The sequence below is a fragment of the Annulohypoxylon truncatum genome (assembly GCF_022578515.1).
Source record: "Annulohypoxylon truncatum strain CBS 140777 unplaced genomic scaffold F4807scaffold_8, whole genome shotgun sequence".
Classification (NCBI taxonomy): Eukaryota; Fungi; Ascomycota; class Sordariomycetes; order Xylariales; family Hypoxylaceae; genus Annulohypoxylon; species Annulohypoxylon truncatum.
The window spans coordinates 224308-248940 of NW_025953794.1; the positions used below are offsets into that span (position 1 = coordinate 224308).

The following is a 24633-nucleotide window of genomic DNA, read 5'->3' on the forward strand; positions in this document are numbered from 1 at the left end:
GCTACTAAAAATGACTGGTAAAGTCATGACATACTGGTGCTTTCGAAAAGAACATATTTTATATCGTCGATGCCTCTTAATCGAGATATCTTGAGCCCCCGAGAGTTATACCTCGTGTAGATCGCAGAGCACGGCAAAACATCTAGGAGGAGCTCTTCAAGCGTTTATATAGAAAGACCGAGTGATAGAAGGAGGAATAGTTGAGTTATAGTTGGGAAATATGCATGTGCCATGTGTTGGCTTATTGGTTGAGAGGATGTCCTTGTACGCTGAAATTAGTATGTCCCAAAGCGATAACGGTAACGACGAGCCTAAAATACAATGAATATTGATGGATATCAGACTGGATGTGGTCTATGTAATCCGGAATATGCCAACGATTCACGTATCGAACAATCATCAATTTCACCGGCGCCAACAGTGTTCAGAGGAATAGGTATTCTCTGATTATTGCCACTTTTCGGGCAATAGCTGCATAAGTACAGACGAGACTCTTGCGAGTAATGACCAAGCCAGAACGATGATGCCGTATGACTCCCTAATGAAGGATGCAAACCCATATGCATCCGTAACCACCGTTTCGTCTCCCATTCAATTCTGAGTGCGGTTGAGCAGGCTGTTTTTGTTGTCTGCCAGATGCCGTAGAGGTGGATGCTCAGAGCAATATCGAATCAGATGTGTATTCACATTTCCAAATCCTCTAGAATAAGGCAACGGCTGCTCTCAAGGGGTGGGCGCTATTGCCAAGCTTATGTGCCGGGGTTGGGGTTCATCTACATGAATGTTAGTATTTTGTTGATGTCGAGGTTCCGAATAAGCAGTAAAGCGTACCTTGCGCTTGCCACCGGTCAGAGTGACATTGACGAATCGTCGGGTGTATGTGAGTCTCTTCTTAGCACGGCCCTTGGGGGTCTTGGGCTTCTCTTGCTTCTCGACCTATTTCCACGTATTAGTTTTCCGTATCGCCATGCTTGCATCTTTGCCAGATTCATCGCATAGGAATGTCATTTGATGGGAAGCGCGCGTTCGTGGTGTTCGGAATGATCGGAGATGTGGTCGCTTGTAGATATTTTCGGTCGGAGATGGTCATCAAAGAAACGAGTGGCAAATCATTGCGACCGTCAATCATCAACCATCAACCGCCTAGTCGTGCCGAATTCCAAATGTTCGAAATGTCCGAAATGTTCGTCGCAATCGAATGATTCGTCGTCAAAGTCGAACGCGCGCGCTCCTTCATCGTGGAAACGGAGGATTTCTGATAATTTCGAGTTCACTAACCTTAGGAGTCTGAGACTTGACCTTGCCTGTCGCATAGTCAGCATTTGATGCATCAATTTTTACCTGATGAAATAAACATACCAGCACGGGCGAGAGATCCGTGAACTTTTCCCATCTTGTCGAACTTTTGGGAGTCGTAAAAGTTGGCTGTGTGTTGTGGTGTCGATGAAGTTGGGAAGGGGTTGAAGAAACGATGTGGGTGGTTTTTTGCAGGTGGGTTTTGCAGGTAAAAGGGTAAATGGTTTTTGCTGATGAATTCGCAAGTCTCGGCGTATGAGAGTGGACCGTGGCAGGGTTTCTAGGCAAAAGAAGAGTCATACCGGAGATAGCTTAGACACCTAGAATTCGTTAAATTTTCCACAAAAGGTTAAGCAAACCCTGGTCATGTGACTTTGTTTAAGCGCATTTCCTGGAGTTAATCTCTTAGCGGGAACTTTACTGAACGGGAATGATTAGGTAACTAAGAGTAAAGGGCAATTATCGGCCGATCGGCTGGGTTTAATGGGGCTAATCTAGACTTCCAACTCAATGTTCCACTCATGCAGCTCCTGTCATGTTCCGACGCTGTGATCTGTAACTAGGTAAACCGTTTGTCATGTCAACTACTTACGGTACATATACATAATTAACAAATCCACGAAACGAAAATATACCTGCGTTCTGTCTCAACAAAGGCAGACAGACAAACTAAAGATCCCTTGAGAGTATCTTCGCTTCTTGGAATTACCATTATTTGCCTCTTTAACCAAAGGATAGATATCAAGGTACATACATATGCTTCACTGTACGTAATAGGTTTCAGATGACTAAACGGTTGAGGCAAGCCCCAGACCCGCAATTCCCCCAGTCGTCCCACCTGATACATCATTCACATGGGATCGTACCTACTTTGAACTTCAGACCGGTGACCGGCCTCCTTCTTCGTTTGATGAAGCTTCGACAGACCGCTAAACGCCATCTATCAAATAGTGCTAGCATTTAATAAAACCTTCATTCATCTTCCAATTGTGAATTTAAAGTCTCAGCTCTATTGTCCTTCCCATACTCCCGGACTTTAACGCCTCAGCGTTCTACTAGAGCCTTGCAGAGCTTAGCAGCTACCCGCTTTGGTACTACATCCAATAACCGCGATGAGGTTCCTCCACAGCCTATCGTTTATCTACTTAGCTGCCTGCTCCCACGCGGCCGAGCCTGTTCCGGACCAGCAATATGTGTTCAGCAATCCTCCGGCTTCGGAATCCAGCTACAAGATTCCGACTTCTTATGAGTCCGCGGTGCTCGGCCGCCGCATCTTAGCTCTTACTCCACTTGGGACGCTCTCTACCGTCTTCCCGGACTCCTCCGGCCTCCGCCAGCCAGATGGCCTCGGAGGCATGCCTCTCGGGCTGATGGAGTACGTAGCCGATTGCGAGGAGGACGGCAACCCGACCTTCCTCGCCATCAAGATCGGGTCTAGTTTCAAGAATGTGGATGCAGGCTCGAATATCAGTCTTGCGCAGGAATGGACACCTCCGTACCCGCCCGACAAGCGCATCAAGTCAACCTGGTTCAACTGGTTCTTCGGAAGCGACGACGATTCTAAGGACCGGGTGCCTTACAGCGCGGTCAACCTTCCTCGGTACAGCCTGCTGGGCTACATCGAGAAGGTCGGCGAGGCGTCTACGAAAGCCCTGGCATCGTGCTACGTAGATACTCATCCGGATTCGAAGTACTGGCTTCCCGGAAACCCGATCCATGAGTCCGAATTCGTGAGACTCGTTGTTACCAAGGTCTACTGGATCGGCGGCTTTGGCGATAGGGCTTACATCGGCTGGATCCCAGTTGATGAGTGGAAGAACGTCACCAGGAAGGAATGGGAGAACGTAAGGCTGCCCGGTGAAAAGAAGGGTTGGAATGAATGGAGCTTGGATCTCTAAGCAGATAGCAGTTCAGCACTGCTGCTTTTGACGACTTATTAAGTTGTTGCACTCGTACTTTGAAGGATTGTTAGGGAATACTATATGTTGGATGGTTGACGATACCTACGTATCACATATTTGTAAATTCATCTTCATTCTGTAGCCTGTGATGGCGGCTGACTGCACAAATTTATTCAAAATGGCTATACAAGATCATTAAGAGTTATATGAGCTATCGGTAACATGAAGAAATTCGCTTCGTGCCATTCTCTTTCTGAATTGCTCCGTTCGGTTGAAGGAACTTATAAGCCATACCGGTGACTAGCGATAATACACCGGGATTTCTACGCTGACGTAACTGAGAAACGGGCTATCACGGCACGGTTACAACGGGGACGAGTGCGGGGCTAGGCGTTACCGAGACGGAGTTTAAGTAGGTATGGGTAACCTCCATATCGCTATATGCCATGTGAAACCCACCCCATACTCCCAAATAAAGTCATTTTCCAGTCGACATTTTGATACACCAGGTTCTATCCATCGTAAACTTCCAACATGAGTACCAGGCTCAGGAATAAAAAACAGCCAGACGAGCCGCCCCGGCCACTCCCGCTGCCGGAAGGCATCACATCGGACTACGTCGACTGCACCCCGTCATGCGGCCTCAAGTTCCACGTCCTCAAAGCCGGCGAGCCCGGAAAACCGCTCGTGCTCTTCTGCCACGGGTTCCCGGAGCTCGCGTTCTCGTGGCGCAAGATCCTGCCCAAGGTCGCGGAAGCCGGGTACTACTGCGTGGCGCCGGACCAGCGCGGGTACGGCCGCACCCTGGGCTGGGAGCGGCACCAGTATTTCCCCAACGTCGAGCTCGGCGACTACACGATGACTAACCTGGTCCGCGACCTCGTGTGCCTGGTATACGGGCTGGGCTACACGAGCGTGCACAGCATCATCGGCCACGACTTCGGCGCCGTGGGCTCGGCCATGGCGGCGCTGATGCGCCCCGACATGTTCCGCTCTACCATCCAGATGAGCCACCCGCACCACCCACCCCCTCTACCCCCGGACCCCGCGGCGCCGAAGAAAATTAATATCCAGCACGAGCTCTCGTACCTGCAACCGCCACGGAGTCACTATAAGTGGCACAACGCCGGCGGCAGCGCCGCATCCGACTGGGAAAACCCGCCTCAGGGCATAGAGAAGTTTCTTCGCGGGTATTTCCATGTTAAGTCCGCGGACTGGGACAGGAATGACCCGCGGCCGTTGAAGAGTTGGAGCGCGAAGGAACTGGCGGTTATGCCGGAGTACTACATCATGCGGGACTTGAAATCGATGGCCGAGACTGTGATGTCGCTCATGAACGGCGAGGACTTTTCCAAGACGGAGCGGTGGCTCTCAAAGCAGGACCTTCAGGTATATTGCGATGACTGGACGCGCAACGGGTATCAGGGCGCGTTGAACTGGTACCGGGCGCAGACGGAGACTACGCCGCAGTCGGCGAGGGATATGTACCTGTGTGCGGGCAGGAAGATCGAGGTGCCGTGCGTGTTTATTAGCGGGAAAAAGGACTGGGGTACTTACCAGCAACCGGGTGCTTTAGAGTCATATACAGACCCGAATTGTGTCAAGGAGTCCTGCTTCAGGGGCGTGAAGCTGTTGGAGGGGGCGGGACATTGGGTACAGCAAGAACAGCCGGAGGTTGTGATTAGGGAGATCCTGGCATTTTTTGATACTCTATGATGTTCTACAGGGATTGTTAGCGGGTTGTGAATAGTATCATATATCGGTGTTTGCATGTTAAGCTGTTGTCAATGTCCCTACTTAAACATCTACTTACAGGCAAGTGAACCTTACTAGAATAGAGAACAGGATAGAATAAACCTCAAGGCAGAAAAGGAAATAAAAAGAATTAAAAAAATATCACCGCACCCCGGACTCGAACCGGGAATCTTCGGCTGTAATTGATGATACAACTAGGAGGCCGACGAGTTAACCATTTCTCTAGTACGGCTTGGTTCTTCCATGTTGGACTCGAGGAAGATGGATGAATGAACAATTTGTTATTATTATTTATTAAAGAAACTAGGTAGAGACTATGCACGGCATTTCTACGGTTCTACGGTACAAAATTACCTGTAGCAAGGCAGATGACGTCTATGTGTGTATGCCTACCTTAAAAGCCTTGTCATATTTTCTGCAAAGTGGCAGGTGCGTGAATCGATATAACATCCATAATTCCTAGGCAGCTACGGCTGGCTACCTGTCCAGCTGGAAGCTGCACCTTCCCGCTCCACCAATACCTGCCCTCCTTTTTGCTTCAGCTTGATTCTTAATCGCCCGATCTGGCTGAGTCACAGATAAGCAAACAATACTAAATGCAGTGCGGTGTATAATTAGAAATATGACATTTCTATATTAGTTGTGGCTATGACGTTTTTCACTTTCGCATTCGTCTGGTGGACCAACTTGACTAGATTCACGATAACGCTTATGATGTATTACCTTGAGGATGGCACTCAAGTCGGCGATAAGATCATGATGTTATTTCTATAATCCTTAAATTAGCTTAAAATGGTTGACTGATACGTGTTGTCCCCCGAGCATTTATGAATGCTTGATTGGTGGCGTGGTAAGGCTACCTAGGTAAGTCGGCAGAGGGTATTATTCAGATCAGCTCAAGTTCATGGAAATGTCTCATTACTGTTGCCGTAAAGAAAGCTCCAGTTACATGTCTTGGTAGACTCTACAATAGGAGTCTGAAGAAAAGAGAAATATTTCCGGTGAGCCCCTTTTTACGAATCAGAATCCGTACCTTAACACACGTCACAACGTTTCCTTGAATACTGTACAAGGTTTTACAGAATTTACTGAAGCCAACGCATTCTTTTTTTATTATATCCAAATATAATGGTTTCTGTTACTACTATGGACGTATTCTTCAGCCAGTCAACACCGGAGTTAGCGAACTAGGCAAAGGCGAGTCTAGGAGAAGGGAAGTCGTCTTTTACCTCACCAGCTCCCTTTTTAATTGAATGATATTCCTTAATAGATGCCAAACAGTTGGCCAGGCGAAGGAGACACACCAAGAAATTATAAGCTCTAAGTCAAATACGCTCCCTGATGATGAGACCGGCAATGACCGACAGGGGTATGATCAGGTAGTAACAATCTTATTAAATTGTGACGATAATCTTAATACTTTATCGGCATTCTCTAATTGATTCTGCTTGCCGCCAGGAGTTGACAAGTTTGTATCGTTGCGGGATTTCGGCTCAAAGCCACCCAGGGACATTAGCACCAGCTGCAAGATACAAGCGGCGACTAAGGAGAGTGTTCTACACTCACTATTTACCTACGAGGAAATAGAATTTGCTTCGGGCTATGTGGATGACGTTCCATCCAGCGCATCTAGCAGCGATGATACGGACATGACGTTCTGCAGGGAATGCCTGAGAATGCCTGGGAATGCTGGAGCGCGGCGAGACGATATTCATATTCAGGGACTTGATCGCGAAGATACTCATGACTGACTGTAACTCCACAAGCGCGAGAAGAGGGAGTAACTGGCGTGTTTTAGCCTAAGGATGGTAGATAAGAATCATCGCTAAGATAGCCATTCGAATATAGGCTCCGAATTACAAACTCGCGGACGGTAGGGCGAAAAGAAGTAACAGAAGAAGGAATTAGTCGAATTCCTTTCGCGGGACCGTGACTACCGAACTCCAAGAGACCTTTGGCCTACAAGACCAGAAACTCCGCTTCCCGGAACGCCTTTCTATTCAATGTCAGAGTAGGCCCGAATTTCATATTTCATAGGAAAATCAAAACCATGCGTGAAAAGCTCATCAACCCAAGTAATCCACAATATTTGACACCTAGTTCCTCGTCAGATGAGCCAAAGTATTTTGAACACTTTGCCCCAATAGCTAGAGTTGATGGAGTCCAGGACGCCTTAGTATAAGGTATTGATATCCTTAGGAATATCTTGGGTCAAGATTTCCAATTCATCATTGCCTCGTATATCTTAATTGTTTAGCAATGGTTAGACGTGCCCAGAGGAAGGTTTATAGCCCCTATTTCTCACGGCATAGGCAAGTAGCACTCTATGTCATAGTCGATGTCAAATAGAGCGTTGGAATTGTAGCCATCAGAATATTTGACATGATATGAGCGGTTCTCAACTTTATGAAGTAGGTGGTAATGCTTCGTTAGTAGTATCTAGTGGGTAGTCCAATGTTGTAGATAGGTACAATGGATAGGCGTTAAGGTTGTGGTAGCGAAATAGTAGCCACAGCATGACTAAGCAGCGTAAACCTTATCTGCTCGATGCACAGCCACATTCTGATACGGAGATACGTACCTCAAATTATCAAAGTTCATCCATCAGATCCATCAGTTAACCAAACATCATCATCTACTTTTCCCTAGATACCGCTACGACGACGACGGATTCCTATAGACCACCCCTAATCTCCTCCCGGGGATATCGATCCCGCTAAATCCATCAAACTCCCTCAAGAATCAAAGCCGCAGCCGCAACTACACACCATCATGCCACCACCTCCCCCTCCGCCGCCCTCGCGGCGCGCCGACTCCAAAGCCTCGGCCGCGTCGAAGGAAGAAAACATCTACATCCCGTCCTTCATCAGCAAGCGGCCGTTCTACGCGGGCGAGGAGGGCGACGGCACCGACTACCTCGAGCACCAGCGTCTGCACAAGGCCAAGGACGACCAGTCCAAATGGTACGACCGGGGCCGCAAGCTCGGGCCGGCGGCGACCAAGTACCGCAAGGGCGCGTGCGAGAACTGCGGCGCGATGACGCACAAGGCCAAAGACTGCCTCAACCGGCCGCGCGCCAAGGGCGCCAAGTGGACGGGCAAGGACATCCAGGCGGACGAGGTCGTGCAGGAGGTCGAGCTGGGCTGGGACGCCAAGCGCGACCGGTGGAACGGGTACGATCCGAAGGAGTACCGCCGCGTCGTCGAGCGGTACGAGCAGCTGGACGACCTACGGAACCAGCTCGCGGGCGGCGTCGGCGGCGGCGACGACTCGAAAGACAAGGACGGCGAGGGCGGCGAGGAAGACGACGGTAAAGACAACGCGGGCGAGAAGTACGCCGAGGAGTCGGACATGGGACGGCACCAGAGCACGGCGACGCGGCAGCTGCGCATCCGCGAGGACACCGCCAAGTACCTGCTCAACCTGGACCTCGAGTCCGCCAAGTACGACCCCAAGACGCGGACGATGGTCGACGCCGGCGCGACCGCCGACAAGGCGGCGGCCCTGTTCGCCGAGGAAGGGTTCCTGCGCGCGTCGGGCGACGCGGCCGAGTTCGAGCGCGCGCAGAAGTACGCGTGGGAGGCGCAGGAGAAGTCGGGCGACACCCGCCAGCACATGCAGGCGAACCCCACGGCCGGCGAATACTACCGCAAGAAGGAGCGGGAGGAAGCCGAGCGGAAGAAACTCGAGCGGCAGAGGATACTAGCGGAAAAGTACGGCGGCTCGACGCACGAGATGCCCGCGTCGCTACGAGAAGCCGCGGTCACGGAATCAGAGCAGTTCGTCGAGTACGACGAGTCCGGCCTGATCAAGGGCGCGCCGAGGGCCAGTGCCAAGTCCAAGTACGCCGAAGACGTGTACATCAACAACCATACCTCGGTATGGGGCAGCTGGTGGTCTAATTTCAAATGGGGCTACGCGTGCTGTCATTCGTTTATTAAGAATAGCTACTATACGGGCGAGGAGGGCAAGCAGGCCTGGGAAGCGGCTGAGAAGCAGAGGTTGGGTGTTAATTTGATCGAAGATGTCCCAGCCCAGGAGGAAGAGAAAGCCGCCGAGGAGAAGGCTGATGAGGAGGCTGAACCATCACGACAAGCAGGCAAGAAACGCACGATAGAGGAGATGAAGGGTGGTGTTTCGGAAGCCGAGCTCGATGAGTACCGAAGGAAACGAGCGGCGGCGGATGATCCTATGGCAAAGTTCTTAGGGAAAGATGAGTTAGTGCGATAGTATCGGTCTCATCGGTGGATTACTTTAATACATTGAAAGAGTCAAATCAGTAAATCACATATCACGTAGAGCATAAATCATTAAACGGTGGTGAAAGTTCTTCATGCATTCCGTATCCCATGGCCTAACGCCGTGAGGTATGATCTTGTTTCATACCGCCATAATGTAAAGTTTTCCCCACCACCGAATTATCCACATGATTTCATGGAAGAAGGCGTTACATTTACTCCTCTTCCTCCTCCTCCTCACCATCGTCACCCTTCTCGGCAGCCTTAGCCTTCTTTCTGCGGACACGGCCAGGGCGACCGCCACCGAACGGCGAGGTCAAGGAGAAGTCGATGTGCTTCTGAGAGTCAAGACGGACGATGAAAGACGGGACGTTGACGATCTGCTTGCCGACGCGGATGTGTCGCTGGCGGATGAGGACACGGGCGTGGTGGATGGACTTGGCAAGACCGAGCTTGTAGACGCAGGTCTGGAGGCGGCGCTCCAAGAAATCTTCGACCTTAAGGGCAAGAACGTAATCGAGCTTCATGCGGGACTCATCGAGAACACCGACACGGACGAGACGGCGAATGAGGGCATTTCCTTCGAAGAGACGCTTGGGGTCCTTCTCGTCGAGAGTAAGAAGCTGACTATATTTCGGATAAAAATTAGTATGGATGATGAGACATGATGCGCGTAGAATTTATTGAAGATGCGAAGATGCGGAGGGAAAACATACCGGGCAGCACGACGAATCTTGGAAAGAGTGAGCTGGACACGCCAGACCTCACGCTTATTGCGTAGACCATACTCTCCAACGAGCTTCAGCTCGGAATCACTATATGCGCGACCATGTCAGTTTATTTTTCACAATCGACTTAAGTAGAGGCAAGCTCTAGCTCAGTGGCCGGTGATTACTGACAGACGGGCGGCCTCGAAGGGACGACGGGGGACCTTTGCGGTCTTGGAGTAAGACAAAGGCGCCATGGTTGCGACGGCTCAATTGTCTTTCGAGTGGTGTTGACGAAAGAGAGGGATTGAAGGAATTTGAAGTTGTCGTGGGATTTCGCAAAGTAGAAAAGCGAATCAGAAAAGTTGGAGGTCAAAGTTTGTAAAGAAAAGAAAGTGGGTTTGTGGAATGGAGTAGGGCAAGTGTGGAGCTAAGCCAATTGTGGACAAAGTACCCCTCGCTTAATTGGCAGCTGCGTGCAGTGTCCCAGGTGGGTAGTAACTTCTAACGTCCACAACCGCAACCAAGCCCCGAAAAAATTCCTAAGCGAATTTCTTGAGTAGCGACATCCATCGAGAGAAATCAACCAACTCCCATCACCAAAATAACTTTCTCTCGCGAAACCACAACACCGATAAGATGGGTCACGCCGCAGGTCTTCGCGCTGGCACTCGAGTATGTTATTCAATTCTGGACAATTTCTATTGATTGTATTTTATTTTACGGGGGAAATAAAACTAACAAATGCTATAGTATGCCTTCTCTCGGAACTTCCGACAGAAGGGTATGATCCGCCTGTCTACATACCTACACCAGTACAAGTACGCTTCAATTTGGAATTTTTTACGCCGGGGAAAAATGTTGACAATTGGACAGGGTTGGCGACATCGTTGACATCAAGGCAAATGGTGCTGTTCAGAAGGGGTAAGGCATTCCAAATCCTACCGAAAATGCGATCGATCCGAATCCAGATAGGCGAAAGCTGCGAATTTGGCGAGAAGCAAGATAGCTATTAAGGAACAGGAGCTGACCAGAGGAATAGTATGCCTCACAAGGTCTACCACGGCAAGACCGGTGTCGTCTACAACGTTACCAAGTCGGCAGTCGGCGTCATCATCTACAAGAAGGTGAAGCACCGGTACATCGAGAAGCGAGTCAACATTCGCATCGAGCACATCAGCCGATCCCGATCAAGAGAGGACTTCCTCAAGCGCGTCAAGCAAAACGCCGAGCTCAAGAAGAAGGCCAAGGCCGAGGGAACCACTCTTACCGTTAAGCGACTGGCTACCCTCCCCCGTGAGGCGCACACCGTGTCCATGAAGGACAACCAACCCGAGACAGTTGTCCCTATCGCGTACGAGACGACCATCTAAGGAAGGGGAAAGGTGATGGATGGATGCGGCGGTCGCGTGGTGTTTCTGGGTTCTTCTGCCGGTTGCTCTTTTCTCATTGCATTAGGGGTTTTTCGCGTGGCCAGGAATCTCAATCTTCTGTGCATGGCAAGGCATGGAGGGACATAGGCACAGCCTGGAGGAATGACAAAAATATACCAATGCTAACAATGCTGCTCTGATACGTGACAGGTCTTAATATCGTATAGCGCGAAAAACATATCTTGATCCTAGGTAACCAGTAAAGAGTTCCGGATATTCGAGGCTATAGTCGTCTACATCCCCTCATGTCAATATTCGAGTGGAACTGGGCTCTCCCTAGAGAGACATCGAAATTGCTACAGCTCCATTAGCCACTAATCCACATAATGGACGGACGGACGAGTCTACTATTCTACTATTAATAAGTAGAAATTACATACTGGGGCCGATCCAATATCTATCTTCATATTCCCAACTAAGTATATCCATCTCATAGACAGAAATTCAATGTCAGCATCCGTAGCCGTCGTCGTTATCATACATCGTTCTAGTAGTAGCCATCTTACGAAGCGAGGATAGCGTGGCCATTCCGTGAACAAACGGACCAAGAACTACCAACACAAGCCGAGAGGACCATCGCCGGGTACTCCCTTTATATCCTTTCTCCAGTCACCTAAGGAGGGAGACGTGCTCTCCAACGCCTAGACTCAAGAAGCGTTCTAGGACTTTGTTAGAAAGGACTTTATATATGAGGAAAATACCCTATCGTTTAAATCCCCTTTTCCCGTGGCCCCCATACTAGACACAATACGAGCTCCCTAGTACGACACAGAATCAATCATATCATTCTATCTGTCCACAAGCCCATGAGCAGCAAACCAGTTTATCCTTGGCAACTCCTAATGCCACCCAGCGCCCCTCAACCCTTCTCATTAAGGGGGCTCCCTTTCTCACCAAAGACAGCTCAGCAGAACATACTGGACCGTCACTTTCGCTCTAAGACCAATAGTTGGAGCACTACACATACTTTGATGAATAGTTTAGACATCGAAAACGAACCTTTTAGTCCTACAGCACACCCTACGCCAAACATTCACAATCACGATCATCACCAAGTCATTTCCATTTTTGTTCATTCTTAGCATTCAGCGCTACCTGCTCTGCTCTGCCCTGCTCTGCCCTGCTCTGCCTAGCCCAGCTCCGCTCAGCTCAGCGCATCCGCATATCAGGCAATAGCATACTCGTATGCTACTATTCTCCGCGATCGACATACAAGTCGGCTCAGTTTACCCAAGTATCTACCTAGATAGTACGCTATCCATACATCAGGCAAGCCGAGCTTAGTTTTTCAGATTTTGCATTACCCCAACGCGCAAAGCAAAAACAAAGACCCCCGAATACATTCCCTAGATAACTTTTACAACAGAACAGGGGTATATGCCTCGTCCCGTGCAGTTACTGCTACTTGGTCGGTCTCCAAGCTCCTGTCCAATCAATGGCGGTAGAGACTGATTATTTGCTCGTTGCCTGAAGGGTTTTAGAAAAATGAGATAAAAATGGTGACGATGAACCCCGTTTGTCCCGAGATTCATAGATGATGAGGACAAAGATTATCCGTTCATAATCCGTACTATGCCACCAAGGCATAGGTACATGTTTCTGACGCCGGCAGGGACTTTGGCAACGAGCCGTAAAAAGTCATAGGTCGAAGAGAAATGTTGCTGAAGGTATGAGGGTATATCGGAATTGATGATAAAAGAGAAGATGTCAGTTGTGAGATCGGATTGGACTATGTCCTGATGCGAGAAATGGTGCTTGAACAGCATCCGTTATTAAAGAATCGTATGCGAAGTATTCAAATCCGCAAATAAAGCCACCTAGAGAAATGACTATTCCCCAATGGCCCGAAGAAAGGATATTGATGAATGCAGTGTCTTATATGCCTGGGTATGCGCTCCCAGGTATCATGCCTCCTCCCCTTCCAGCACCTGGTCCTCCACGGGTCGATGGCAGCTGAAAGTCCGGGTTACTATTAAGAACATTCACTTCGTTTCGGCCGACCGGCTTGCGTGGTAGCATTCCCGGGTTGTACCCTTGGCCAGGAGGTGGGTTCCACCGAGGATTTATACCCCGTTGTGAGACTGATGTGAAGCCTGACTGTTCGGATATAGCTGGACTTCTTGGTGGTGGTATGTCGTCGTAAGACACCGGCTCTTCGTGGATAGGTTGTTGCATTGGTCTGGATGCTGGTTCAGTGAAGCGAGGATCTACGTCTTCGTAGTAGTTGCCTGTCTCACCGCTCGCCGGCTGTTGTTGCGTCGGCATAGGTGGCGGTGGTGTCCTGTTACCCGTTTCTTGCGGATTAGTAGGAATTTGAAGAGGCGATGGTACGGCTGAAGGCCGCATGTTCCCTTGGTTCCACGCTTGCCGAGCCGGAACAAATTGGCTACTAGATGAATTGTTAGTGGAAAGATTTAATTCCGCATGAAAATTTCACTTACTCCTGGCTATATCTGCTTCCTTCGCTCATGAAGGTATCATGTCTATGTGCTGGAGACGTCCTTGCCTGTTGCAAAGCTAACATGCCAGCTACATCTGCATCGCTGTCCCGTATTTGATTGTTGAATTGGCCGAAACCCCGAGGAGGATGTGCTGGGCTTCCTGTAGCAGCATCCATTTCCACCGCCTGGCCTACTGGGGTTTCATGGGCATCGTCTATACCCGGCATCGGGGGTGGGGATTCCGCTCTGGGTAATTCACTGACACGATCAGGTTTGTATGCTTGGAAACCACCCGCTTCTGCCGCGCCGGTTGGGACGTTTGGCATAGGCGGAGCGTCCATCGCATACGGACCTCCTGGCGGTGCTGGAGATATTTGTCGGGCCGGACCGTAGTCTCCATAAGTATTGGCCGGAGATGGTCGTCGATCATAAGGCGCGCCTCCTTGGTAAGCTGGCGGTGGTGTTCTTCCACCCCTCATCATCCCAGGAGGGCCATAACCTCCACGTGGTCCGTAGCCTCCTCGTCCATTTGGTGGTGGCCCGTATCCACCGCGGCCGGGTGGGCCATATCCGCCTCTTCCCGGCGGCGGCCCATATGCACCACCGCGTCCGCCCCTTCCGCCTCTTCCACCAGGGGGACCGTAGGGTCCATAACCACCTCTTCCGGGGCCTCCTCGTCCCCTAGATCCAGCCGGAGGTCCACCACGACCTCTCGAGTTCATACTTTCGAAAGACGGCCCTCGTCGCATATTATAATTATCTTGAGGTTGATCTATCGGATTACCGTATTGATCCCTTGCCATTGAGGTATTCGAGCCTTGTCGCTGGGGCGCATTGTAAGTAGTGCCGGACATGCTGGTATCAGCAGGAGCGCCATTCGGAGACCTGTCAGACGGAGACCTAGCAGTTAAAGGCATACGCTCGTCGCTGCTACGATCGTCCCTTTTCTCATATGAAGAAAATTGGGCCATCTTGTCTGCTGGGCCATTTGCTCCACTAACAACGGGAACAGTCGGCTGTCGTGCAATAGCTGTGGTTGAAGACGGGACATCTTGCTGGGCTTGGCGATTGTAGTAATTCTCCCCACTCATCTCGGCATTCTCTGCAATTCGCCTCTTCCTTGCTTTTCTGCTAACCAGAGTGCGGCGCATAGCACACGAAACAATGAAACTCAGGAATACAAGAATAGTAGCAGCTAAGACAATGTAGGAGCCCCATGCCATGTGAGGAACAAAGAGTAAGACGTCGATTAGAAAGGCGAGAAGGCATACTAAAAATGTAATAATGCCGAAGATGAAAAGAAGCAACAGATAACGAGAAGAATGAGAAGGCGAATGAAGGTGAGCGACGATGGCAAGAATCAACATGACTAGCGTGAGAAGACATGCAACTGGGTGGACTACGAGAATAGCGGATAGAGTTGTCCGAGTCCCAGCAGGCAAGTCGAAAGTAGCCGAGTCTGCTTGAGAAAAGAGTTTCGCTATAAACTGTTAGTTACGATCCAAAATAGTCTCCCACGACGAGGACAAAGACAGAACTAGACGTACATGTGTCGTATCCGATTTCTATGGGACTGCACTTGTTGCTGCTGTCACAATAACCGAAGACTCCAAAGCTCACGCCTTTGTAGGTACCTAAAGGAATCGCTTTAATAATAGGAGTCGACAGGACGGCGAGCAACAACATGGCGAATGCTGCAAAGAGCAGCACCGTCAGAGGTGTAGCCGGTCGCAACATGGTGGCGGCTCAGGAGCGTGCGCCGACTCGGATGAGTCGCGACGCCGTAGAACTTGTCGTCGCCTTCGTTGGATAGGAATTCAGAACCGGTCGACCTAAAGTTTAAAGGCAATAATATGTTTGCGCATGCGAGGGTTGCCAATTGAAATAAACGGATCTCGACAACGACGACATGTAGAGGGATCGGATGTCTTCACGTTGAAGCGCCTTCGTGATTCGATGTTGTTGCCGTCATGAACACCTGATAGCCAAATACGCGAACTCGTTCCACAATTTCTTAATTTCCTCCTTCTTAGACCTTTTAGACCCTGTTCTTCTAGTTCTTCTATTGTTGAAACCCAAAAATATCGTCAACCTAACACGCTTTCCAGAAACGAGTGACTAAAGGTAATCAAGGACGATATCGATCGGAGTGGCGGGATCGGATTGCCTAGGTAAACTGGCTCGGTGGCAGTGCCAGTGGTGACGGAGAGTTGAAGATCGGGAAATCGACTTGAGTAGTCGAGTTGATTTGGGGTTGATTGGAAGGAAGAGCGTCTGTAAGACGGTTTGGGTGGGTGGGACGAGAGACAATTCAGTAAGGATAACCACACGACACTTTTACGTTAAAAAAACGACACCTTCCTAATTGAGATTAGTCTGTGGCTGCAACGCCACACCAGCTAATTTAGTAATACTTTTGTCGCACACCCTTAAATTACCTAGTATACACTTACTTACTTAGTAATCACTTCATTACCTAATATCCTCAATTGACTTTGAGCCTCAATTTTAAAGTTGTACCTATTATGCCACCTGCTACTAGTTTTGTATGGCCACTGCCATTGCAGGTACTGTTTGGCCCCTGCAAGACCTAGCTGGGATATGGATTACGTAAGGTAGTCACGTGGGTGGTTTGGCCCCAAAAAAACAACAACAATCATCGTGAACCTTATTATCCTTGCTACTAATATAGCACCAGCACCACCCACATTATACTAATAGTAATATCCTGCGAATTGATATAATTGACGTTTTAATCCTTTATATATCCAGCAATTTAAGTGCGTGGTATTGGACACTTAGTTGTAAATTATTCAACTGACAAGAATCGATTAAGTTTGATTACGTAATTGAGTGTATTAGGTAATTGAGTGTATTATGTAAGTAGGTACCTAGGTACCCACGTACTAATCTTGTCACAGGTGTACAATTGGTAAAATTACGTTTAGATAAGGTGTGCGATAAAAGCATGTGTTAAATTAGGTATGGCGCTGCAGCCACAGACTAGCCCCAATTAGGAAGGTGTCGTTTTTTTAACGTAAAAGTGTCGTGTGGTTATCCTTACTGGAGACAATTGGTACGAAGGGTACAAATTACTTACATGCAAGTGGGTCGAGTTTGGAAAGACTGGAAGGACAAAGGGGGGAATTTGCTAGGGACCGCACGCAATTGATTTGGCCGTCTTGCTGGTCTGGATCTGGCAACCCTTGTATTCCTCTTGTATACCCCTGCAGATGTGATTAAAAGAGTGGCTTAGCGCACTGTTAGCCCTGCTAGCCCACTTGCCCACGCACTCCCCTACGCTCAAGCGTCAGATGCGTTAGAAGGCGTCTTGACGGTGGATACCGTACCTGCCTAGAAGATTAGCAGAGCTTATTAGGGAACTGGGCTGTTAGGGCTAGCGGCCGGGGCTAATCGGAATAGGCTAGGGTAGGGCCGGGTGAGAGCCCAGAAGTGACAAGTCTCAACTAAAGATCTAGCAGAAAGAGCACTAGAGTTACAGTACTTGATACTTAATACCTGGCGCTTGAATCTCGAATCTTGAATCTTTCCACTTGGTTTAGTTTATTCATCCTCCGCATTTACATACATACATATTAATAGATAATCCAAATCGGTTCTAGAATTCGTCATCATGAATACACGTACAACGCCGATAAGGACCTTCATGGACCACCGAGTTCGACAGTAGCGTATGCGACAAGCCCACCATTACGCCGTAGCTCGGTGATAAATCTTGAGCGACTCAACTGCAAACATAGCCCCGTCAGATATTAACAAAAGCAACATGACATCCATACCTCCATGCAAACAGGGCATAGCATTACAGCCTAACGGGACAGCAAGCTCCAAGCTAGTCATGTGGCGTTTTTACCCAACCTACCAGTCTACCAGTCTACAAGTTTGAGAGAAGTGTTCAGGTCAAATGACGTTGAAATCAAGCAGTCGATTATCATGACGATAATTTTATGCGATGCTGTGCTTCGACAAGCCGGAAAACGGTGCCGCCTTGGTACCTACCGCAATGAGTGAACCAGTGACAGACAACCTAGCCCTGGAGGTACACAGGTCGAAGCCTGAGTCCCGTCTGAAGCGAACGTCGGAATAAGGCTAGGTACCCTACCTGGGCGGCTCCCGTCACCGCACGTCGTATCGATGCGATGAGCTGGCGGCCAGTAGCTTATCCGTAACTTAGAAAGCCGAAGTGCTGCAGCCCTCCAGATAGGCTAAACATGACTGCCACGGGCAGCACGGGATTTGCCGTTGACGTGCTTTGGTGAACCCATTGCATGTGTCTGATGCTTCGACTGTCGGAGAATACTCAACCGGACATATATGCTAACCTACATGCCTACAAGATATTATGTTGCATTCTATCAAATTCAGGGTTTACAAGGCAAGTGGCATGGTATGAGCCGAATAGTTGATTTAGACGGTTATTGACTACCTACGTTATCCACTCAGCACAAACATGTCCGATACACACCATAAAATGGAAGATGCAAGGCCTCGGAGAACAAAGCTTAAGATGACTATTAACAAACTACAAGGACTAATAATAGCCTTATCGTCGGCCCTTAAATCACTGCGTAGGCCAACAGTCGAGATACACAAAGGTAGCTCAAAGAAGAAGGTCGGTGGAAAAAGAATGAATTGATCGACAAGAAGACTGAGATTATGTCTTTCGTGATGCAGTCCACCAATGGTAGTAATTGGATAGGTCAAGCCACGGATATGATTCAAAGAGCCGAGACTTAATCATATACCTCATACAAACAAGCAAACATCTTCTATTCTTGTAGCGTCGGTAATTCGAGGGAGATTGACATTTCTAACCTTGGAAGGGAATGATTTGCTCGGGCTGATCTTAGTCATCTGAAGTCTGGCGAACTGATCCCATCTGCGAAACAAGTTGATACTGAGCCACCCAAAGACAGCAGCCAACGGATTCATAGGTCGATCACGAACCACAATTAATGATATGTGATAGAGATATGCGTACAGCATACCTATACCGGTATAGTTAGGTATTAAATCCAAAGTATCACTCGATCGAGACTTTGGCGTCGAGTTCATTCTCATGAAAGTCTTTTAATCATCAAGAACCTAGACTTTAGGTGCTACCTAGTAGGGTGCCAACGTAATTGATAGAAAATAACCTTTCATGTAAGATGAACCAAACAGAAACGAGGATCGAGAACGGTATAAATCAAGATACGATCAACGACGAGAGAAATCCTAGCTGCCCAGTAGCTAGAAGTTTGACCATTGAACAAAAAGTGGTCGTGGATCCCGGTAAATGATCTTAGACAGCGTGGAGAAGCGCTCTACTTCATCGATGGTACGGTAGTTCCCAATCGGCGTTTCTGATTTGCGCTTGAATTCGAGGAACAACCCGGTGAGGCGCGTTTCGTAATGCGTAAGCTTTCTCAAACCTCCAGGGATCCCAGACCAAACTTGTGATCTACGCTGCTACAGCATATCGTTGGCTTCTAATGCAGAGCCTCAGATTACAGGGGACGACCCTCAAGCGGCTGAAGAGTTTAGGTGTTATGAATTGTTATTTTGGGTTTTTCTTATTAAGAACAAGTTTGCGCGACTTTTCCTAACCAAGCGAATAGTTCTGCCCATTTTCCGGACATATAATAACTTGCGGCCTTTCATTTTCAGTTTCCCCGAAACAGTGGAGAACAAGGACTTGAGCCTTCAGCTCCAGGCAGGTATGTAAGCCAGCAGTGGTCGTATTGGCTCCGAATTGAAATGTGCTCATGTGGTATTGAGTCAAGAATAACACTGAAATATTTGCTTCTAAAGTTAAGAGGCATCACTTCATCACTAGTGCTTTACCTAATAATAGAACTTGATAACTCAATTTTGAACTCAATTGAAGATGACTTGATGAAGAGTTCCCCAATTGAGAATCGGCCCCGACGGCCAAACGGGTCTAAGTCCTCCGATTCTTGGCATGTTCAACGGCGGACTCGGCGTCAGCGGAGATAACAAAAAAACGAATAAAGATAAGAAAAAAAGCATATTTCGTCATCGATCTCAGTCTGTGACTTCCCTGCGTGATTCTTCCCACTCGTAACAGCAAACCCTATCTAGGTTCGTCATACTACAAGCTCGTAGAACGTCTTGAGGGGAAAAGATCACCTTAATGTACCACGAGAGGCCGGAAGCTTGCCTTCCGCCTCTGAAGCCTGTCACGTGCGGCAGCTATAGGCAATAGTAGCATCCCCTACCTAGCCATGTTCCGCAACGGAGCAGCGAGGCTCTACGCCCGCCAAGTCCTGCCCCGGCACGGCGTCGACGCCCGCATTGTAGCCCAACCCCACGCGACCCGATCCCTCGCCGCCCGGCCACTGCTTGGCCAAGTCCGGTCCGCGTCCTTCGAGCCGCTGCGCCCGCCCTCGCCCGCCTCCCTCGGCAAGCCGAAGCCGGCGCGCGAGTACACGCGGACGCGGCGCTGGGGCCGGCGCCTGGTCTACATCTCCGTAGGCGCGGGCGCCTTGTACGCGGTCGACGACCACTTCTTCGCCAAGGGCGTCGCGCGCTCGCTGCGCACCTTCGGCACGGGCCTGCTCGTCGCGCTCGACTACAAGGTCAACTTCCGGGCGGAGCCGCCTTTCGGGGGGTCGATAGAGGACCTGCACCGGCGCAGCGCGGAGAGGCTTTTCGACGTGCTGAGGGCGAATGGCGGGTTGTATTTGAAGATCGGGCAGGCTATTGCGATGCAGAGCGCGGTGCTGCCGCCGGAGTTTCAGAAGATGTTCGCGCGCATGTTTGATGATGCGCCGCAGGACGAGTGGAGGGATGTGGAGAAGGTTATTCGTAAGGATTTTGGCGGGAGGAGTGTTGAGGAGGTGTTCGGGGTTAGCTTTACGGGTGAGGAGGGGAAGGGCTTGATGGAGCGGAGGGCGAGGGCTAGCGCGAGCGTGGCTCAGGTCCATTGGGCGAGGTTGCCGGATGGGAGGGAGGTTGCGGTTAAGTTGCAGAAACCGGAGATCGCGAAGCAAGTCGGTTGGGATCTGTGGGCGTTTAAGTAAGTCCGGTGAAGTTGTTGGGCGGGCTTAGCGTGTTGGTCAAAGTATGCTAATTGGCGAGATAGGGTTGTGATGCGCATTTACACATGGTGGTTCGATATCCCATTATACAGTTTGGTGCCCTTTATCACGGAACGTTTGCTGCTGGAAACGGATTTCGAAGCCGAAGCTAGGAATTCGGAGATGATGCGGCAGCTCGTCAACTCGGAGCCTAGCCTTAAAGGCAGGGTGTACATTCCCCAAGTCTACCCGGAGTTCACGACGAAACGAGTCCTAGTTACGGAGTGGATCGAAGGTGTTAGGCTCTGGGACAAGAAGGCAACGGGTGGTCGTTGGTTGGGAGGTTCTGGGTCTCCCGGCGTTCACGGTGCTCAGTTACAATTCAGCCAAGCCGATTGGCAGGCTGCTCGGCGGGAATTGCGAGAGAACCCCATGAAGGAAAGGTTAAAGCCCGACCGGGACACGTGGAAAGGACGAAATGGCAAAGGCGGGTTAGGATTGTCTAGCAAGGAGGTTATGACGACGATGGTGGATCTATTTTCTGCTCGGTATGTATCAGAACATGTTAACCTTGGATCCTCTCCCCTCTTTTCCAGACGGTGATTCATATACTAACAAGTTGGCAGTGAGTAACCCATATTTTCTATTTCTAGACGTACTGTTCTACCGGATGAAATGGCCCATGAAATACGTTATCTGCACATATCAATATTCATATGCCTACAATAACATACCCAGGCAACTAACATACTATAGAGATATTCAAATGGGGTGTTGTACATTGCGATCCCCATCCAGGTAACATTTTCATCAGACGTTTGCCATCCGGAAAGGCAGAATTGGTCCTCATCGATCACGGGCTCTACGTTTACATGTCACCTAAGTTCAAGCATCAATATGCTTTGTTTTGGAAGTCGCTCATGACTTTCGACAACGAAACTATTGCTCAGATCACGAAGGAATGGGGTATCAATGCGCCTGATCTATTCGCAAGCGCAACACTCATGCGCCCTTATGACGGAGGCGATCATAGCACGAGAGGCCATATCATGAAAGAACTTGAGGGTAAGACGCCTGCTGAACGGCATTACGAAGCCCAGCGACGAATGAAGCAAGGTATTCGCGAGATACTGTCAGACGAAGAGAAATGGCCCCAGGAGCTAATCTTCATCGGCCGCAATATGCGCATTGTGCAGGTAAATGGCAATTCTTTTTATGTTTGGGATCAATCTCATCGAACCAACTCAACTTACATGTCATTCTAGGGCAACAACCAATATATGGGATCCCCTGTCAACCGAGTTAAGATGATGGGCAATTGGGCAAGTCGGAGTCTATTCCAGGACATGAACCTTCCGTGGAGAGAACGCATGGTGAACATGTGGCAACATTTCTTATTCAAGACGGTCTTGTTTGCTACCGATGTGGCGTTCTATACCTTTAAGCTTAGACAATGGCTTGGATGGGGAGGGGGTATGGAAGATGAGGTCGAGGCTCGGATGAAAGATATGGCGAAAGACTTCGGCGTCGAACTACAACATGAGGTTTTCGACGGTTGAGACTAGATCTAGAGGACATGAAATCTCTGCTAACTAAAATACCATGTAGAATCATAAAAAGCATAGACGGATTGGGGGTATATGGCTGCATATAGACACGGCCGACTTGTACTATAAGTGTAAGGTACTAGGAACCGCCCCTAAAATATTATGCCCACTTTGCATGAACAGTTCGTTATGAATGAACAATTCGTTATGTGATAACAGGGTGAAGCCTCTTTTAATATTCTTATATTGATTTTGGCGAATATCCGTGACGTGGAATAATTATAGGATCTGTAGCGATTGTAGAACCTTAGAAACGGCGTGGTTTGGTTGGTTCACAAAGCGGTTCCCCAACCTATCCTAGCCATGTCTTGATCCGATCGAGGCATATACCTGTATCGAGATCGTGGACAATTCATACATGATAGGATATTGGAAGAGGATCATTAGATGTTGCTAGCCGAGACAAACTACGTGTACCCAAATTCTGCAAGGAATTTGCTAGTAGAACCCGCACGTGGAGGAGAGCCCACTTGATCCCACGCGGATACTGGGCTGGTTGAGCGGGATACTAGCAATATATTAATGCAGGTAACCGTGTGGCCGTTCGTGTGATAACTCCTACCGTAAGCTGCGTAAGGAAACAAGTTTGGTAAAGTCGTTGGGATGGTTGGTGCTACGAACCTCAAGCAATCGTTAATATGGATGTATGGAAATTGTTTCCTAAGGTAACGGTCGAGATTTTACAATCCAGAAACAAGAAAGATTACAGCGTATAATCAGGAGATACTTACCAGATGTGTAAAGACCCCGAAGTATTGGATATTACAGTGGCTATTACATGCATCAGACCTTAGCAATCTAAGCTCTTTTTTTATGACGCCTTACTCGTTCAGGTAGCTAAGTACCTCCAGACTCCACCATTCAGCCAGGCCGTCGGGATATTTCTGTGCCACTTGGCCCGGAACCAACTCTGACTAGCTTCAGCGCTAGGCCTGCTTGGTTGCCGCACCTAGCCCAATCACGAATCAAATTTCACATGAAACCACCAACCCAAAGCGTGGCATCAGCGTGGATACGCGTGTATATGTGTGTACATGGGTACGCAGGTACCTGAAGGCTAATGGGCACTGAGTTAGCTTCAAATGTTGTTAGCCTGCACTTCTGCACTTCCCCCTTTTCGAACCAGATTGGCAGAGGGAAACATTTTAGGTTAGGAGCTCATCTCGTGTAAACGTCGCGATGTTTGAAGCTTGACAATCTCATCTTCTAATCTTCACATCGATTTTTCTTCGATGATGTGTGCTGTGTACACCCTTGCCAGCGGATCCTGTTGAAGAAGCTGTGACAGTTCATCGCTTTAAACATAACATTGTCTTTCTCTGTTTATGCGTTAACTGTAGGATATTCCTTCAATAATCCTCAATTCTGCACGAAATCGCACTGTCGTCTGATCTTCAACGGCATCCGTGGGACGGCACAGAGACCCTTTTTTTAATCTGCATCGACCGACCCAATTTTGCGAACCACCCGCTGAACGCCCTTCCCCAAAGGCATCACGTACGCACTACGCACATCTTTTAACCAAGATCTGTTCGGCGCGACAATCGCGAACTGGCCACTTTTTTGCGAGTCGACATTCATTCACTATTCATATTTACGTTCTCTTTCGAAAGGTTAGTTGGTTCATTTCATTCGTTAGCAACGTTTCTACTTCGTCGCATGTACACAAGCTGTTTCGATATGTCTTTTACGAGATAGTTCCAGCTGGTTTGTGTGGGTTGTATGTAATCGCACTGCTTCACGCTGTTGCGCTCTCCTGCAGGACAGTAGATCACAGGGAAAACTCTCGATTGGTCCATTCTACCATTCCATCTCAGACTTCCACTTTGGTTTACGTAGTACATCGGAGAGGGTTCCAATTGAGGTGCAATACGGTCCAATCCAATTTGCGCCCACTGCTACCGACGCGCCATTCAAGATCAAGTAGGAAGCGAGGAAAAAAGAGAGCTTGAAGCTAGTTGGTTACAATTGCTGCAACTTCCTTGGTTCACCTTCTACCCCTACCTAGGTAGCATCTTTTATCCTAAAGGGTGCTTTCTTATCCCCTTAATGCGCCAGACGTCTCTAAGGGGAAAAAAAGAGGGACGAGAAACATTTAAGAATTTTTGTTATTTCCATCAGTTCTATGCCAATCGTGTCATTCTCATCCACATTGGCAAGAACTTCGCTTCAATTCATCTCAAGACGACCGACCTTCCGATTCCGATTTTAA

The 24633-nt window shown here is 49.0% G+C and overlaps 8 protein-coding genes and 1 non-coding gene across 9 annotated transcripts; 5 read left to right on the plus strand and 4 right to left on the minus strand.

The window, feature by feature from the left end:
* Window positions 1–33: 33 nt before the first annotated feature.
* On the minus strand, window positions 34–1595 carry F4807DRAFT_416629 (ribosomal protein S30). The gene is made up of 4 exons (XM_047997141.1): window positions 1360–1595; window positions 1279–1304; window positions 832–936; window positions 34–773 (listed from the first exon to the last, which is right to left on the minus strand). The coding sequence occupies exons 1-4, from the start codon at window positions 1391–1393 to the stop codon at window positions 750–752; spliced, it is 189 nt and encodes a 62-aa protein (XP_047856373.1). The 5' UTR covers window positions 1394–1595; the 3' UTR covers window positions 34–749.
* Window positions 1596–2159: 564 nt separating this feature from the next.
* F4807DRAFT_416632 (pyridoxamine 5'-phosphate oxidase-domain-containing protein) lies at window positions 2160–3442 on the plus strand. The gene has a single exon (XM_047997142.1). It carries the CDS (start codon window positions 2409–2411, stop codon window positions 3192–3194), a length of 786 nt encoding a protein of 261 aa, XP_047856374.1. The 5' UTR covers window positions 2160–2408; the 3' UTR covers window positions 3195–3442.
* A 151-nt stretch (window positions 3443–3593) lies between these two features.
* Window positions 3594–5188, plus strand: F4807DRAFT_416634 (alpha/beta-hydrolase). The gene is made up of 2 exons (XM_047997143.1): window positions 3594–4917; window positions 5011–5188. The coding sequence occupies exon 1, from the start codon at window positions 3732–3734 to the stop codon at window positions 4911–4913; it is 1182 nt and encodes a 393-aa protein (XP_047856375.1). The 5' UTR covers window positions 3594–3731; the 3' UTR covers window positions 4914–4917; window positions 5011–5188.
* Window positions 5095–5184, minus strand: F4807DRAFT_t51. Its single transcript has one exon. It is a non-coding gene; the product is annotated as a tRNA-Arg (tRNA).
* Window positions 5189–7554: 2366 nt separating the features above from the next.
* On the plus strand, window positions 7555–9271 carry F4807DRAFT_416636 (Pre-mRNA splicing Prp18-interacting factor-domain-containing protein). The gene has a single exon (XM_047997144.1). The coding sequence runs from the start codon at window positions 7725–7727 to the stop codon at window positions 9180–9182; it is 1458 nt and encodes a 485-aa protein (XP_047856376.1). The 5' UTR covers window positions 7555–7724; the 3' UTR covers window positions 9183–9271.
* F4807DRAFT_416643 (uncharacterized protein) lies at window positions 9268–10278 on the minus strand. Its single transcript, XM_047997145.1, has 3 exons — window positions 10090–10278; window positions 9907–10005; window positions 9268–9817 (listed from the first exon to the last, which is right to left on the minus strand). The coding sequence occupies exons 1-3, from the start codon at window positions 10152–10154 to the stop codon at window positions 9406–9408; spliced, it is 576 nt and encodes a 191-aa protein (XP_047856377.1). The 5' UTR covers window positions 10155–10278; the 3' UTR covers window positions 9268–9405.
* A 133-nt stretch (window positions 10279–10411) lies between these two features.
* On the plus strand, window positions 10412–11714 carry F4807DRAFT_416645 (ribosomal protein L21e-domain-containing protein). The gene is made up of 4 exons (XM_047997146.1): window positions 10412–10572; window positions 10651–10718; window positions 10774–10821; window positions 10940–11714. Exons 1-4 carry the CDS (start codon window positions 10537–10539, stop codon window positions 11268–11270), a joined length of 483 nt encoding a protein of 160 aa, XP_047856378.1. The 5' UTR covers window positions 10412–10536; the 3' UTR covers window positions 11271–11714.
* Window positions 11715–13033: 1319 nt separating this feature from the next.
* F4807DRAFT_379426 (pali-domain-containing protein) lies at window positions 13034–15683 on the minus strand. The gene is made up of 3 exons (XM_047995766.1): window positions 15319–15683; window positions 13772–15251; window positions 13034–13719 (listed from the first exon to the last, which is right to left on the minus strand). The coding sequence occupies exons 1-3, from the start codon at window positions 15506–15508 to the stop codon at window positions 13206–13208; spliced, it is 2184 nt and encodes a 727-aa protein (XP_047856379.1). The 5' UTR covers window positions 15509–15683; the 3' UTR covers window positions 13034–13205.
* Window positions 15684–19830: 4147 nt separating this feature from the next.
* On the plus strand, window positions 19831–22543 carry F4807DRAFT_416658 (ABC1-domain-containing protein). The gene is made up of 4 exons (XM_047997147.1): window positions 19831–20813; window positions 20880–21361; window positions 21571–22010; window positions 22080–22543. The coding sequence occupies exons 1-4, from the start codon at window positions 20020–20022 to the stop codon at window positions 22371–22373; spliced, it is 2010 nt and encodes a 669-aa protein (XP_047856380.1). The 5' UTR covers window positions 19831–20019; the 3' UTR covers window positions 22374–22543.
* Window positions 22544–24633: the final 2090 nt, after the last annotated feature.

What these genes read in the sequence shown, in the direction of transcription:
- F4807DRAFT_416629 (XM_047997141.1), bottom strand. Translation starts at nt 1,393, where the DNA reads ATGGGAAAAGTTCACGGATCTCTCGCCCGTGCTG. An exon ending in CGGATCTCTCGCCCGTGCTG is followed by an intron (nt 1,305 to 1,359) that starts GTATGTTTATTT and finishes ACTATGCGACAG; the next exon opens with GCAAGGTCAAGTCTCAGACT. An exon ending in TCAAGTCTCAGACTCCTAAG is followed by an intron (nt 937 to 1,278) that starts GTTAGTGAACTC and finishes ACGTGGAAATAG; the next exon opens with GTCGAGAAGCAAGAGAAGCC.
- F4807DRAFT_416632 (XM_047997142.1), top strand. Translation starts at nt 2,409, where the DNA reads ATGAGGTTCCTCCACAGCCTATCGTTTATCTACTTAGCTGCCTGCTCC.
- F4807DRAFT_416634 (XM_047997143.1), top strand. Translation starts at nt 3,732, where the DNA reads ATGAGTACCAGGCTCAGGAATAAAAAACAGCCAGACGAGCCGCCCCGG.
- F4807DRAFT_416636 (XM_047997144.1), top strand. Translation starts at nt 7,725, where the DNA reads ATGCCACCACCTCCCCCTCCGCCGCCCTCGCGGCGCGCCGACTCCAAA.
- F4807DRAFT_416643 (XM_047997145.1), bottom strand. Translation starts at nt 10,154, where the DNA reads ATGGCGCCTTTGTCTTACTCCAAGACCGCAAAGGTCCCCCGTCGTCCC. An exon ending in CCCTTCGAGGCCGCCCGTCT is followed by an intron (nt 10,006 to 10,089) that starts GTCAGTAATCAC and finishes TCGCGCATATAG; the next exon opens with TGATTCCGAGCTGAAGCTCG. An exon ending in AAGATTCGTCGTGCTGCCCG is followed by an intron (nt 9,818 to 9,906) that starts GTATGTTTTCCC and finishes TCCGAAATATAG; the next exon opens with TCAGCTTCTTACTCTCGACG.
- F4807DRAFT_416645 (XM_047997146.1), top strand. Translation starts at nt 10,537, where the DNA reads ATGGGTCACGCCGCAGGTCTTCGCGCTGGCACTCGA. An exon ending in ACATACCTACACCAGTACAA is followed by an intron (nt 10,719 to 10,773) that starts GTACGCTTCAAT and finishes ACAATTGGACAG; the next exon opens with GGTTGGCGACATCGTTGACA. An exon ending in AATGGTGCTGTTCAGAAGGG is followed by an intron (nt 10,822 to 10,939) that starts GTAAGGCATTCC and finishes CCAGAGGAATAG; the next exon opens with TATGCCTCACAAGGTCTACC.
- F4807DRAFT_379426 (XM_047995766.1), bottom strand. Translation starts at nt 15,508, where the DNA reads ATGTTGCGACCGGCTACACCTCTGACGGTGCTGCTCTTTGCAGCATTC. An exon ending in AGAAATCGGATACGACACAT is followed by an intron (nt 15,252 to 15,318) that starts GTACGTCTAGTT and finishes AACAGTTTATAG; the next exon opens with CGAAACTCTTTTCTCAAGCA. An exon ending in GGAAGCAGATATAGCCAGGA is followed by an intron (nt 13,720 to 13,771) that starts GTAAGTGAAATT and finishes CAATTCATCTAG; the next exon opens with TAGCCAATTTGTTCCGGCTC.
- F4807DRAFT_416658 (XM_047997147.1), top strand. Translation starts at nt 20,020, where the DNA reads ATGTTCCGCAACGGAGCAGCGAGGCTCTACGCCCGCCAAGTCCTGCCC. An exon ending in TGGGATCTGTGGGCGTTTAA is followed by an intron (nt 20,814 to 20,879) that starts GTAAGTCCGGTG and finishes TTGGCGAGATAG; the next exon opens with GGTTGTGATGCGCATTTACA. An exon ending in GGTGGATCTATTTTCTGCTC is followed by an intron (nt 21,362 to 21,570) that starts GGTATGTATCAG and finishes AACATACTATAG; the next exon opens with AGATATTCAAATGGGGTGTT.